A 16,136-nucleotide genomic window follows, 5' to 3' on the forward strand; every position below is an offset into this window, starting at 1 on the left:
TTGACTGAGATTTGAACCCTATAGCTTTGCCAGTGGGGAGTCTTATTGGAGATCTGGAGAGAAAGGGAGAAACCAGCCCCAGACTGACTGTGATCTCTATGTGGTCTTCAGGGAAATTGTACTTTACTGTATGTGTACTTTTATCCTCCAAATGTGGATGCCCCTCACTGGTGCTAGTGGTGAGGATTGAGGCTCCTTGATTATTGGGGCAGTGTACGGGTGTCATATTCACTACCAATATTTCTTGTTTCATTTTCTTCTTGTCACATAGCCAACATCATTTCCATACAATTAAAAATAAAACTATCTACTAATTAGGCAAAGGGCTGATGCCCTACTAGGGTTCCAGGGTTAACATTCTTTCTTTACTTTATCATTCAAACTCACTATGATGATCCCAGCCTACAATTTAAGAGGACAATTATACAGTGGTCTAATTATTTAAAGACCCTAAATAAACCTAAGGTGACAGATTATGCCTCCTCCTACCTTGGACCAAAACGATGATAATTACTATGACACTACACTAAAGATTCTACATCCTATAGGAAAGTGTGACAGTTAAAAGCACATCTCAATAGATCAGCATAATGCCAATAGCTCATTTCTGCTGTTACTACCTAAACTACAGTTGCCTAACCATCCCTCACATAGTAGCCACCTCTTTAGCTGAAAATTCATTAAATATGTGAAAAATAATACCAACCTCACAACTCACATCCCCCCTACTACCCATTCCCCTCTATTCCTTCCTTTTTCTTTTTTTCTTATCTTTTTTATCCGATTCTTTTCCTCATTTTCATGATTTCTAATTCATTCATTTCATAATTTTATAAAACATGACATATAAACTTCACTAACCTTAACATCTCACTCATTACAAAACTCACAACTACCTATAAGGTGACTAAATTCACAGCCAATCACACATACAAGGCTCACCACTGCTTATCTCTCAAGCAACTGACCTGGCTAGAATTCCCCCATCTGCTTCTACTACATCAGTTACTGATTATTCACTCAATCCTCTATCTACCATCTTTCTGCCCCAGCCTATCTTCCATAATAATTAAATATATTCCAAAACAGGACACTACGCAGCTCTGACCTAGGCTTGCTACAGATCTACACACCTAATACCAAAACAGGCCATATACTCTATAATTATAACCTTACTGTGGCTTGGAACCAACTACCCCTGGAAATTAGGTCCCCTAACCATACAAAACACTTCAAGTTAGCCACAAAAAACACCTGATGAAGAAATGGTCCTGCCACTGTAGCCATCCCCCCTGAAACTATTTTACCCTAGCTTTCCCTACTCCAGTTCTCACATCCTATTCATTGATCTTCAACTATCTCCATTCCGTGCTATTTCCTAAGCTATAACTTCTGTGTTTCCCTCTACTCCCCAGTCTATCTCATACCCTGCTCTTAACCTGCAGTCTCTCTGGCTATAACCACTCTGTCCCTTTGCAATATTCTTTTCCCTTTTCTTATACAAATTCTATAATGACCTAGTCTAGCATTAACTAAGCTAATATCTGCTACTTGTTAACAGCATCCGAATGCAATGTTCTAGAATGTAAATTATATATTGCTAATTTTTTTTCGTAAATATTTGTAAATATTATTCTTTTTTTTTTAATCTCTCTGAGGAGCTTTTCTCCCCGGGTCTCCACTAAAAATGAGCCAAAAGCTCAGCTGGATTAACCCGGTTAACAAATGTAAAGAAAAATAAATGAAATAAAATAAAATAAAATAAAATAATTCTATAAGCAAAGTGCCCTAATGTCAACCTTTATTTTCTGGACACATTTTGATCGACAAAACAGATGACTGATGGTGTTCAAGACTGACAATCCCTAGAGTTGGGGAACATGCCCTTTCCCTGGGGACTGGCTTATCTTGGAGGTAGTATATGTAATTAGCATGAGGTGTGGGGATGTAGAGGGACATGTTCTAAAATGTGATACCCTCAGAGCATGTACAAAAGTATGTCATCATTTTTTTGCTGACATTAATAAATCATTGTTAGCGATGGTGTCATAGAATCTGTTTGACTATTTTTCGGTACATATGTATACACACACACACACACACACACACATATATATATATATATATATATATATATATATACATATATAAGTGTGTGTGTGTGTGTGTGTTTGCAGGCAAAATGACAATGGTCTATAGAGAGAATAGACTGCTGACTTTTGATTTGGCTTATTAAAGTAAATGTGTATTATGACAGTATTGTATGAAGAAGCAGTGTTAGTGGGTTGGCCAGTTAGTTTTATAAACTGCCTTTTTAATGGAAACAAGTAAGTACAAACTGAATTAAATGCATCTTATTGTGCTGCTAGTACTCAAACATTTTCTAAGACATTTAATATGACTACTAATTCAGTAGTGCAAATAGTTGCTGATGAGTAATGGATGCAGTTGTGGCTACAGAACCATCAATTGATACAGTTACTGAAGTCGCTAACAGTTTAGATAATGGGAAATTAGATGTAAATATGCTTAGGAAGTCCCATCAATATGGTACAAAAATATGTCATGGTGATAAAGAAATAGCAGAAACTGATACTGTGAGTTAGGAGAATGTCAGAAAATGTAGAAAAACATACTCTGAGGTCTAACTATTAAATCATTGCCAGCTAACTTGTATTTATTCTTTTAAGCAATGTTTTTTGTATTATGTCTTATGGGGTATAATAATTTAAAATGTAGTTGTTTTGTATTATTTTTAAAGACTGTAAAATTATTGTTTTTAAAATGTTTTGTAATAATTAAGTGCTTTTCTCCCCAGGCATCCCCTAAAAATGTGCTCCCATCCTGTTTGTATTCCTTGGTAATCAAATTCCAATAAATAAATAAATAAAAATAAATATAGTCCTCTCAAAATGGTACTAGTAACTGTGGATGCTCTGGGACACATTTCTTTTCTAGGTAATAACAAGGATAATAAGAAAAAAATATATAATCGTTTCCTTTAACAAGAAATTTTTTTCTCATTTAATAGAAGAAGGATTACTGTTTCTTCATTGAACATTATTAGAGGTATCAGGGTGGCATTAGAGAAATTGTTTGTAACAAAGAAAAATATGAGGTAATATTTGTAGTTGCTGGGAATACTGATGTAGGATTAAAATTAATAAACAAGCTTTTGCTACAGAAGTGGATAATATATGTTTAAGTGAAACCTAAGAATTTAACTGACATTTTGTAATGTGCTCTGTACACAATACCACAGCAATAGCTGGTATAAATTTACTAAGAACTTTACCAACATTGCAGAAGGGCTTGTTTTACAAAATCAGTTGCAATGGTTACATCTGTAGAAGAGATGTCATGCAATTTTTTTTCTAAATTAGAAAGATTATGTAAAAGAAAGTTAACTTAATCAACACAAAAATAAGAAATGTTTATTATACAATATCAGGAGTTTTAACAGTAAGTTAAAGAACTGGGAAACTACAGTAATAGGACAAAGTCTTGTCTTTATATTTATGAATGAAACTTGGTTCAGCTACATCAGTATGCCTTTGCCATATCCTGGTTATGCAGGACACCATCACTAGAGCTTGAAAAAGAGAAGGGGAGGGATTTCTTCTTATGCTAACTGTTCATTCAAATCCTCTGTAAAGTTTTGCAGTTTAGATTTTGAGATTATTGGAGTAAATGCTAATAATGTTAGCACTACTGGGGTTGTTATTCTCTTGTAGAGATCTTCATCTCTGTCTAAAACTGAACTGGAAACTTTCTGTGTATCACTAGATAATTGCTTAGACAAGATTTTGACATGACTGTAGGTGACCTAAATGCCCCTTTTGTTGATAGGAAGGTAATGTTTTTGGTACAGATGTTATTTCCTTGAAGGTGAGAGCTAATGTTGAACTTGGTTACATTCATTTGGTTAGGAATCTCTTTGGAAAGACAACATTTTTGATGCGGTTTGGATTAATGCCATGTTAGAATATAGTTATTGCAGAGCAGACTATGAGATATATCGGTCAGGCCATATGTGCATTTTTTGGGAAGTCACTAAGCCAATGATGATACCAAGTATAAGAAATAATCTACCAATACTAAAATTCTATCAAACTGATCATTCAGCTATTAATAGAAAATTAAGTAACTGGAAGTGTCAGGAAGTTGTGAAAGACAAATATATTCCACAGTGCTGGAATATATTTTTACTGTTGCATCTATTATTTTATAGAGTGTTTTGTTCTAATATTGAGTAGTAGTAAATGTGTTAAGAAATGTGTAAAATGGTGGTCAGGAAAACTTGAAAAGATAAAAAAATGAAGAAGGCTAACCAGGCAGAGATATAAAAAATACCTAGCATGGTGTAAAAAGCTAAATATCAGTAGTTAAATTCAAGTTTAAGGAGACAGTTGAAATCTACACAAACAAATTATTGGTTCAAGTTGATAATCTTTACTGCTTATAGCAAGAAATTGAGTATAAACATTTAAGGAGTTACATGAAGAATCCAAAACATGAATACTAATGTAATTAAAAATGGATACGTGATTACAAACCAGACACAGTTAGTAAATTTATTTGCCAACATGTTTTCAGCCTTATTTAATAACTGTTTCATCTTGCCTATTTTTAATTTAAATGATGATAGAGATATCTGTCATATTTTAACACTGGCTGTAGCTGGAAAATCTTTAAGTAACGTTAAGCGATATTCTGCAGATGGGTCTGATGGCCTTAATAGGTATTTTGTTTTAAATCAGTATGTCTCTATTACATAGTGTGCATTTGTTATTTCAGAATGGAATAAAGGAAGTATATTTTTTCACAAATATAAAAAATGGCTGTTGTTATTCCCTTATTTAAAGGAAGTAGCAAATGCACAGTGGATAGTTAGTGTCCAGTTAGTCTTATATGAACATATGAATTACATATATTATAGTTAAGCGTTTTGAAAACATTATTTGTTTGTCGATAACAGAGGAGTTGTATACCACTCCAGACATCATTCGGCATGTTTTTTTTCTCTAACAGTAGATCATGTCTGACTAAATGATTAGGCTTTTGTGAAATGCACTGGAGTCAATGGATGCAGGTATATCAGTAGATGTAACCTACTAGGATCAATCCAAGGCATTTGACTCTGTGCCGCATAGAAAAATTTTAGTTATTTTGTATAAAGTGGGTATAAAGTAGTATGCAATTAATTAGAATTTGATTGAAAGAGAGGTCATTCAAGTTTTAAATTGAAGTCATTACATCTGATTATAGAAAAATAACAGCTGGGGCTCCTCACAGTTTGTTGCTTGGACCCTTGCTGTTTAATATCTTCATGTCTGACTTTCCAATTCAAAGTAATACGTTGCTTATTAAGTTTGCTTGTGACCGCAGAATAAGATCAATCATTAGTTTAGTAAAAGATCACGCTACATCACAGGGGTATCTGGATAACTTTTACAATTGGATCCTAAGTAAGAACATGGTGATTAATGCCTGTACATCTAAAGTGTTACACTTTGGCTGTAATAATCCATATATTCCAAACATTCTAGATCGAGTTATGTTGAGTACTGAGAACAAGATGAGGGATTTAGGATTAATTGTTGATAACCAATTAAGGTACAAGAGCAATGTTTTACTGGTCACTAAGAAGTGCTATGCAGTTATCAGGGACATTTTTGCAGTATTTCAAGTCGTGATGAGAGAATTTTAATTCATCTTTATCAGATTGTTATAAAAGAGCAATGTTTTACTGGTCACTAAGAAGTGCTATGCAGTTATCAGGGACATTTTTTTGCAGTATTTCAAGTCGTGATGAGAGAATTTTAATTCATTTTTATTAGATTGTTATACTTTATATATAACACAGTGGAGTTACTTATGTCTGCAATTGTTTTCAGTTAACTATGGTGGAATATTTCAAAAGTATTATACTAAACTTATACTCGACACTCATTAGACCCATTATAGAGTACAACACCACTTTTGGAATATACCTCACAAGACATCTGCAACAGCTGGAAAGGCCACAGAAGTACCTCACAAAGAGGATTACTGACCTCAAACGAATGCCCTACACTGACTGCCTCAAAAAAACTCCAGCTTTACTCCATAGCATATCACCTACTCCAAGGTGATCTCTGCCTAACATATAAAGCTATGTCACACCCAGAGCTGTTGAACATGGTACACCTAAAGAAATCCCAATCCCTCCGAGCTACATGCTCTAGGGACGTAAACCTTGTCACCACAATAAACAGGACATGCTGGAGGGATAGATTCCTGTCCCAGAGACTTCCCATACTCTGGAACAGGCTATCCATCCATGTCAAGCAAAGTTCTTCATTAGCACTCTTCAAGAAAAATCTTGATGAGTGGATGGGAAATAGGAAATACACCCCAGGGATCACTTCTGTGTCTCTCCTCGACAGTGGTACAGGAAAATAACTTTCTTGGGTGGCATAAGCCAGGGAACCTTGTTGGCTAGGCTTACATAGGCCCTAGGGCCAATAGCCTTGTACCTACCTATGAACCTATAGATGCATTTAAATATCTAAGTTATTGGAACCTACTGGGAAAATGTGACACAGGTTAGTCCGAGGTGATCTCATAATCATATACAAATGCATGATTGATGCTGCCATGTTAGCTATGACTGGTACAGAGATAAGACAACATAGTTATAATGGTACTAGGAATAATATATATTTTGTAAACTATTTAGTTTGCATTAAAAATCTGGGGAAGCTATATTTTTATCAAAGGGTTTGTAGATTATGGAATGAATTACCAGTAGGTATCAAAAAGGCCTCTAACCTCAAAAGAATCAAGGTTGATTTAGACAAATGCTTTGGTTACAGGGTCTATGGAGTTCCTTGACAGTTGGCAAAGTCATTTGGAGTACCTGAGGCCTACAACTTGTTGATTACTGAGTGCCCTGTAAGAAATGTATTTATGTATTTATGTGTGTATGTATGTATGTATGTATGTATGTATGTATGTATGTATGTATCAATTTTTAGGTTGTGTCATAAAGCTGAGTTTAAGGAGGTTTATCAAATTAATGTTTTGAGTAACATTGTAGAATATACTTAAACAGACTAGCCACAAGAATCTGGTAACAGGAAGAGTAAATAAGTTCAGTCAAAACCAAAAAATGTATAGTTGATATTTATAAACAGTGCAATGAATAGAGCTGCACCCTGATGAAGAATTTATGATACTGTCATTATAATATCATGTGAGGTTACAGCTTTACCGTGGACATAAAAGCTATGTCAGAAGGAAATTAAAATGTTGTAATGTGACAAGGTTTGAGGAACTATTTTTACACAACATAGTCTGACATAAAGAAATAAATAAGAAGCACAAACGTTAGTTTTAGACTTAAAGGTTTCAAATCACTTTATCTCTATGGCAAAATGACGGTTAAAGCAAGAAAAGATTTTGTACTCGTTTTTCAGTATTTCCATCTACAACAGAAAGCTTGGATGAAAACTATTAACACTGTAATCGTGATGTGGGAATCTGTGCTTTTAAACATATGCTATCATGCATGTACTATTTTGTGACAAGCAGTAAAAATAAAGTCATAGAATGAACAACTGCAACATGTAGGTTAACACTCAAACTACATTTATCCATATTTTTTTAGAGCAGACCTCTGAAATATAATGTATGCAGAATAATATAATTTACAAAAGCAATTTCTTTATTAAAACTGTATTTTAAGAACAGTGACACTGTACCTTGTCTAGCTTATGTTCTTAACTTTAACATGTAAAATCAGTTAACAATTCTTTACTCCTCTGGTGAACCATTAAAAGGATAGTGAGTCTAAGGCACTTATCCAGTAATCCAAAAAAAGGAGACAAGAATATAAATGCATGCATACACATACAGTAAATAACAAAAGTAAGGTTACAAAAGACTAGGCAGTAACTGTAATAACCTAGGTAGAAGGCAGACTATTTCTCGTTTACGCTGAGCAAAGCATGTTTTCCTGTATCTGAAGAGACTTTATCAAAACTCGATTAATACTACATCATAGTGCTGTCCAAGTACGCAATAATTCTGTTTGTCACTTATATTATAGAATGATTTAGTGTATTACATATATAAACATGACCACAGGTGCCAGTGTGTGCTTCAGCATCAACACAGTAGTTATAAGCCTACAATGTGGTAAGTCATTACTAAGTGTCCTCAACTATACTATATTATCCTATCTTATCCTATCCTACACTATACTATACTATACTATACTATACTATACTATACTATACTATACTATACTATACTATACTGCACTATGCTACACTATACTACACTATACTACCCTATACTTAATACTTACTTACTATACTTAATTGCATGTATAAGTGAAAAGGATGAACTTATGCTTTACATTATGGCAACTTGATAATATTTATATTATACCCCCAGGATCTCACCTGTGTCCCTGCTGGACAGGGGAAACAGGTGCTGACTTTGAGGGAACATGGATGAAATTCTTGGCTAGACTTATAAGGGCCTCCGGGCCAATAGCCTAGTATCAGCCTATGAATCTATGACCCTATAAAGTGCGGTCTTCTCTAGAACCCAAATTAAACAAAATTAAATTAACATGAAAACTGCTGTAGTCTTTTTGCATTGTGCTCTCTGTCAAGAAAGCTAGAATGCCAGATCATACCTGTTTCACCAATTCCTATGAGCTTGCCGCTAGCCATGTTAAATATTGAGCGTCTGGAATCAACCAACAGTCTGTAGTATCCAGCTGTTAAACAGGCCAGATTCATTGCATCAGATGACTCCATCAGTAATATAATGGGCTGCAAACAGAAAAAAGTAGTTCATATGCAATTAAAACAGTATTGGCACCATGCTCAGACAGCACCATCACACCACCATGATTATGTACCATTAAACAAAGTTCTTTACATTTTTAAAGAAAGAAAAAAATTATAAGACACAATTGATTTTTTTAGTCAGGTAGATTTTAAAATAACATGGAAACATAGTTTGTCCTTAAGATCTGACAGACAAATGCTCCTGTCATTAAAAATATCCACACTATGAGCCAATGAATTTAGATGACAGTCTCTCTTCTATGTGAAAGTACATGGAAACCATCAAATTTATGGTGATAATAGCTAGATAATTTATAGACAGAATCACAAAGTTGTGAGTAGACAATAAATGACATCCGTGAGAATAAATCTAATGCTCAGCACACTATTCAGTTTTGATATAAATCGGAATCTACAAACAGCACTAACATAACAGCCTGTATGTCTTCTAGAACTCGATGTGAATATATCCTTAGGCAAGCAGACTTAGCATATAGGCAAACAACATGGCAATCTGTGTGCCAGAAAGCAAGGTAACTTATACGGAGTCTATATTATGTCCTCGAAAAGCCAGTTCAGTGAACGGCATTTACATCAAAAATGCCGGTCAGCGAACTCACTCTTGTGGGGGGGCTGCACCCCCCATATGCCCTACTAATTATATATACCATCTCCAAGATCACACTACAGTGAGGGAAGGGCACATTTTCCAATCTTCACTGTACCGCAATCTCACTTTTCAGTGTAAATGCCATTTGCTGAACTGCATTTTTTGAGGACATAATATAGACCCAACTTATGCACCCTTCTGGCAACAATTTGAAGATACACCTGATCAAAGGGAGTGGAATATAAGAGTGCACAGCCTACAAACCTAGTGAAGTCATTACTTTTATAGAGTATACAAATGTTTAAGATGCAAAAAATAAGTTTTACACACTACTGCATATTAGCACAGTGACTGCTTTGTCAGGTTGCATTTACATTTCTGGGCTACAAAGCAGAGCAAGCTGTACAATATACATAGGGAGGATGCTATGACAGCTTTGCAAGTCTGACACAGTGAGAGTGATGTAAACAGTATGCCAGCCTATGCATGTTGCAGTGCATGTGGCTGTTTATCAGTGTTATGTTTAATTTGTCAGTGTTCACAAAGGCAGATGTAGATGGGATGGTGCATACAGTGTTTCTGCCAGGTCTCATAGATCACTTGCCTACATACACATATATGAACACACAAAAACACACACAGGCACATACACACAGACACACGCAAACACACACACACACACACACACACACACACACACACACACACACACACACACACACACACACACACACACATGCACACAGCAGTTGTTTTAAATGTTTGCATCTCTTACATACAAACTCAGGATTTTCCCCTAAAACTTCTTTTAAATATTGTACAGTAGTTAATATCTGCCAATTCTAATAACTCCTTTTGTTCTGGAGTTATATTTACTTAAATAATGTGCTATTCCCCACAGTGGTTTTGCCTGACCATACCTTTCATTTCTTACAGCATTATATACTTCCATTAAGGGATGACTGTCATAGTTCAACTTCCCACTGACATAAGTCTATATTGGCATATGTATTTGCCACTGGGGTGCCCATTGCTACTATATTCAAGTACACTGATTTTGTATGGGTTACCAAAAATACATGAAAATCTGAACAATCCCTTTATGAGACCAATAGCCTCAGGGATGGAATGGCCAACAGAACCAATTTCATTATATCCTGAAGACACCCTTAAACAATTTTTAAAATTTGCTAAAAGTTTTATTACAGATACAAATTAATTTTTGTCAGTTCTATATCACTGGCATGCTAACAATAATGTAATGGAATATATATTTGTAACACTTGATGTTATCTACTTATTTACTGTTATTCCAAATTCTTATGGAGTACAGGCAATAAGAGGTCACCTTTGTAAAAACTGCGTTTTTTCTGTAAGGAAAAAAAAAATAAAAAAAGCAATATACCTTCAATTGGAGACTGTTTTAAGTAACATTTTTTTTTTTATTTGATGAGCAGTTATATCATCAAAAAGCAGGAGTAGCAATGTGCACCCCAATGGCAAATACGCATGCCACTATACCCTAAAGTCATCTGCCTTACGTGCAAGAAATATTCTATTTTATAAATTTTTTGTTAATGATAATTCTTTTTATATGGAAACATGACAAATTAACTTTAAATGATTTTGTAGATACTTTAGATAGTAGTACACATTTTTTTTTAATTTAAGTTAGTTTAGTCTCAGGATGAAATTAACATTTTGGATATTACAATCAATAGAAAAGGAATGGCTTCATCTACTTGTATTTATAGGAAAGAAGTGCAAGCAAATAGATACTTGCATAGATGAAGTATGCATCTTGCACATATTTGTAAGAGGGTCTATATCAAGTGGTCGAAAGCTAATAATAGTGAATGACCAAAACTTCGAAACATCGGAACTTGAAGTTGCAATTGTGGGGGGCTGCGCACCTCACACCCCCTGCTAAATATATATACCAACTCCAAGATTGCACTAGAGTGAGGAAAGGGGAAATACTCCTATCTACCCTGTAGTGCGACCCCACGATAACAACTTCGAGTTCCGGTGTTTTCAAAGTTGTGGTCATTTGCTATTATTAGTTTTCGACCACATGATATAGACCCTTTGTAAGAGTATAGTAAAAAGGCAGTTCTTGAGAGCTAGTAGATTAACTACAGATGAAGTTACCTATAAGATCATTGTTGAGGAAATGATGAAGACATTCGAATTGTGAAACTATTAGAGGAAGTATATAATGATATAAGTAATGAAAGGCAGTGTCAGGCAAAACATCTCTTTTCAGATTTTGCTGTGGGGTATAGTCCTCATAAATAAGAAACTAAAAATAAGATCCGTTATTTAACTAAGTATAACTCCAGAACCAAAGGAGTTATTGATATTATTAAACAGAATTGGCCAATAGTAGCTACTATACCAGAGTTAAATGAATAGTTAGAGGAAAATCTTGAGTTCACATGTAAGAGATGTCAAAATTTAAAACAACAGATCTGTTATAAGGATTTGAATTGTAAAAAGAGTGGGTGTTCTAGGAAGAAGAAAGTTACTTTTCCTTGTTACAATTGCTCTTTTTGTAACTTTATATTAAAATATACTATGTTTATCCATCCAGACACTAAGAAGGAATACTTTTTTAATTCTTCTGCAACATGTGTCACAGAAAATGTAGTATACCGGGCAGTGCGTAAGCCCATAGGTACAATTTTAAAGTGCAAGAAAGCCTCAAGGTGCATTTTCTGCCACTGCAGACATTTTAACTTATAAAGACTCTTCTCCATATCAGTAAATAAACTATGAAATAGCTCATCACCAGTCTCAGTATAATCATCAGCAACTTGTAAAGTCATAAAATCAAGTTTCATTAAAGGATTCCGATCTAAGCATGAGATCCACCTTTACGACCTATAGTATCAGGGAAGGGATGGTCGACTGAACCTATTTCTATCTGGGTAGAGAAGAGATTAAAGGTGGTTTTGATGAGAGCCAATTCAGTACTAAAGGACACTGCTCATTTTTTTGTTTTGTTATCAGAATATATGGAGGAATTTTCTATAGGTGGTGCTTTTCTTGTTACTGTGGATGTTAACAGCCTTTTTACTGCCACCCTGAATGAGTATGTCAGTTATGTGAGTAATTTTATAAGAAAACATGATATATATATATGATGACTGAACCATTCGACAATTATGCATTAGTATATAACTGATTTTGGAGAATAACTTTTTCACTTTTAAGAATCAATATTACTGGCAATGTTGGGGGGTTGCCATGGGCACCCCCTGTGCCAATTCATATGCAGATTTGGTACTTGCCCAGTGAAAGGACCAGTTCATCTACAATCCTGATAATTATTGGAGGACCAATGTTAAATTTTATCAAAGATTTGTGAACGATATATTTTTTAATTGGGATGGTAGTGAGCAAGCACTATGAATGTTTGCTGATTTCTTGAAGGCAGCACCAGTATCTTGAAGTTTATGGTTCATTTGTCTGAGAACAGCATCAATTTTTTGGATGCGAGATTGACTCCTGATCAATCAGGAATTTTGGGGACCTCAATATATAGGAAAGAATGTGATGTGGGTAGAATGCATCACTTTATTTCAACAGTATGCATCCAAGGCAAATATTTAAAAATATAATAAAAGGTCAAGCTCTAAGAATTTCAAGATTGTGTACAGATGAAGATGTTTTTCACACAGAAATGGATGGTATGCATTCTCATTTTATTGGACATTGATATAAACAGGAGACTGTGAACAAAATTATAGATGAAAGCAAAAGAATGAGAAATACTCAAGGATGAACTTGGTATTTCCATAACTGTTACTCTGATACAATCAAATCTATAGATCTGAGTATAAAACCTAAAAAAAAAACAGTTACATTGAGATATGCCAATGATATACAAGAGGTGTGTGACATTATACGAGATAACTGGAAAATTTTGATGACAGATGAAAATCTGTGGGTGATACCCTCCCCCTTTTTCCTTTTAGAAATAATATGAATCTTAAACAGTTATTGTGTAGAGATAAGTGTTCAAATGTTTTTAACCAGTTACACATATCTCAGAGAATGGGCACATTTTCATGCAGGCGCTGTAAGGCATACAGCTCTATAAGTAAAGATTTTTGTTTTATACATCCGAATACAAAAAAGAAAATATCAGCCAAGACTTTATGCTGATTCCCAAACAATGAATGATATATACCTTGCTAAGTGTAATAAATGCCTATGTTTTTACATGGGAAAAACTAATAGGTGGCTCAGGGAACATATATTGCAGCACCTTGGTGATATTAGATTGAGAGTGAAGCATAATGCTCTTTCTCAGCACATTTTTATTCATGAAAATCACACTTTTGTTTTTATGGTACTGCAACGGTGTATTGAGAATGCAAGGAAAGGTGACTTTAAAACATCACTGAATTGCTGAGATGCAAGTGTACAGATATCCAGGACTTAATGGGTTAATTCCTTTGAAACCTGTCCTAAGATGATGTTCATAGGTTCATAGGTATGTACTAGACTAATGGCCCTCTAGCCTTTACAAGCCTAGCCCATAGAATTGCCCTGGCATCGTGCTGCCCAACATTAGTTCCCAGTGCTTCTAGCAAGTAGAACCACTGGAGTGATCCCTAGGGTGAACTTTCCATTACCCATCCACTCATCAAGATTTCTCTGGAAGAGGGTCAGCGAGGTACTCTGCTTGACATGTATGGGAAATCTATTCCAGAGCATGGGCCGTCTCTGAGTGAGGGACTTGTCCCTTCAGCATGTTCTGTCGATTGTGGTAATGAGGTTGAGGTCTCTGGACCATGTGGTGCGTCGGGATTGGGATTTCTTTAGATGTAGCATTTCTAACAGAGCTGGGTCAGACATGGCTTTGTAAGTCAAGCAGAGCTGGAGTCTTTTGAGTCTGTCCATGTAGGACATGTGTTTAATGCCTATGATCCTCTTTGTGAAGTACTTCTGTGGCCTCTCCAGCTGTTGCAGGTGTCTACACCAAATGAGGCATTATACTTGATAATTGGTCTAATGAGGGAAGAGTAGAGAGAGACAATGACCTCTTTCTTCCTGGATGCAAAACCCTTGGTAAAGAGATGTGCTAAACAGAAGGACTTTATGACCACAGTGGCAAAGTGGTGGTCGAAGGAGAGGTTGCTGTCAACCTACGTCCCCAGATCTCTTATAATGCCTTCACTGTTCAGTGGGCTCCCATCAATGTGGTAATTAGTGGGAACTGAGTTTTTACCAAAGGGGATGATGATGCATTTTTTTGGTGTTAAGCTTAAGGCCATGGTTTCGACACCAGTCATTGGTCTCAGTGAGGCCTTTCTGTAGGATGTCTGCTTCACTTGGGGAGTTAATAATGGTCCCCAGCTTGCAGTCATCTGCAAACTTATTCAGTCAGAGTCCCTTTGTGTTGGCCTGGACTTCTGAGAAGTAGATGCTGAACAGGAGAGGACCCAGGACCAATCCCTGTGGGAGTCCACTTGTGACTGGTTGGTAGTCTGACTTGGAGTCTGCTACTTTCACACTGTGTGTTCTATCTGTGAGCCAATTTGCAACCCACCTAGTGATATAGGGGTCGATGCCTAGTTTGGTGAGTTTATCAATAATTCACAAGTGAGGAATGGTATCAAAGGCCTTGGCCAGATCAAGGTAGGCTGTATGCACTGTCACAGTGAAAAGTTCCTGCAAGTACGGCAAGTGCACGGCCCCAAAAAGTCATAAATGCAATCAGAAAACAAAGGCCAGCACACAAAAGTATAAGGTGCCTATAGTATATATATATATATATATATATATATATATATATATATATATATATTTATTTATTTATTGCAGCATAAATTAGGCAAAACAGACTGGTTGCAACCCAGAGTTACTAAGCCTTCCTCAGTGTTAAAAATCATGCAGTAAAACAAAGCCTAATAGGCATTAGTGTAACAACACAATACAACAAAAATCCTCCTAATTGGCTGGCTACAAATGTTCATTTAAACCTGGTGGAAATAATCCCCCCAGCTTAATGATCCACTTTTTCTCTTTTTTATTCAATATATTATGCCAGCCTGATTTGTTAGCCCGGTCCCCAGCTATTCTATCAATGATGGTAAAGTGGCCAGACCTTTATTATTCTTTTGCATTGATATAAGACAGTTTGCGGCTGCCATTTTGACAAATTTATTTCTGATTTAATTTAGCAGCAAGGATAGTTACTTATGAACATGGTTACATCTTTTGACAATAATTAACTATTAATGACCAATGTGAATGGGGGTAGGCACAATACATTTTATATATATATTTGTTTGGGTATTGTTTTCTTGCTGACAATATTCCAATTGTTATTTCTGGGGGGGGGGGGGCTTTTTGGGTTTCCATATAGATATTATAGGGGTCATTTCATGACTTCCAGGAAACGTAGCAGTGCGGATATCAGAACCACTTTTCATCATATTATGAAGGATGTTTTTTGTTCTTGAGTATGCAGCAGCTATATTGGTTCTGCTCAATTTTGTATTATTAATTTTAACAAGTGTCTCTGTTGTATTCATAGGTAAACCTAGCCTTGCACTCATGAGATTCCACATAAGTTTAGGTCTCTGTTCTTCCTAATAGTATCTTCTCTTTTTGGACGCATTGGCTATCATTGTTTCCTACATTTATTTTGAATTGTAAGGAAGATA

The 16,136-nt window shown here is 35.5% G+C and overlaps 1 protein-coding gene across 3 annotated transcripts in view; it reads right to left on the reverse strand.

Annotated features, from left to right (window-relative positions):
- Positions 1–16,136, reverse strand: part of FRMPD4 (FERM and PDZ domain containing 4) — a 1,947,279-nt gene that overhangs the window by 19,292 nt on the left and 1,911,851 nt on the right. For all 3 annotated transcript variants that reach the window (XM_044072543.1, XM_044072542.1, XM_044072544.1), the window contains exon 14: positions 8,690–8,828. In XM_044072543.1, coding sequence (XP_043928478.1) covers positions 8,690–8,828 — 139 coding nt within the window. The remainder of the gene's footprint in view (positions 1–8,689; positions 8,829–16,136) is intronic.

Source organism: Protopterus annectens, chromosome 5.part0 (genome assembly GCF_019279795.1).
Source record: "Protopterus annectens isolate FY-2018-M chromosome 5.part0, PAN1.0, whole genome shotgun sequence".
In the NCBI taxonomy this organism is placed as follows: domain Eukaryota; kingdom Metazoa; phylum Chordata; order Ceratodontiformes; family Protopteridae; genus Protopterus; species Protopterus annectens.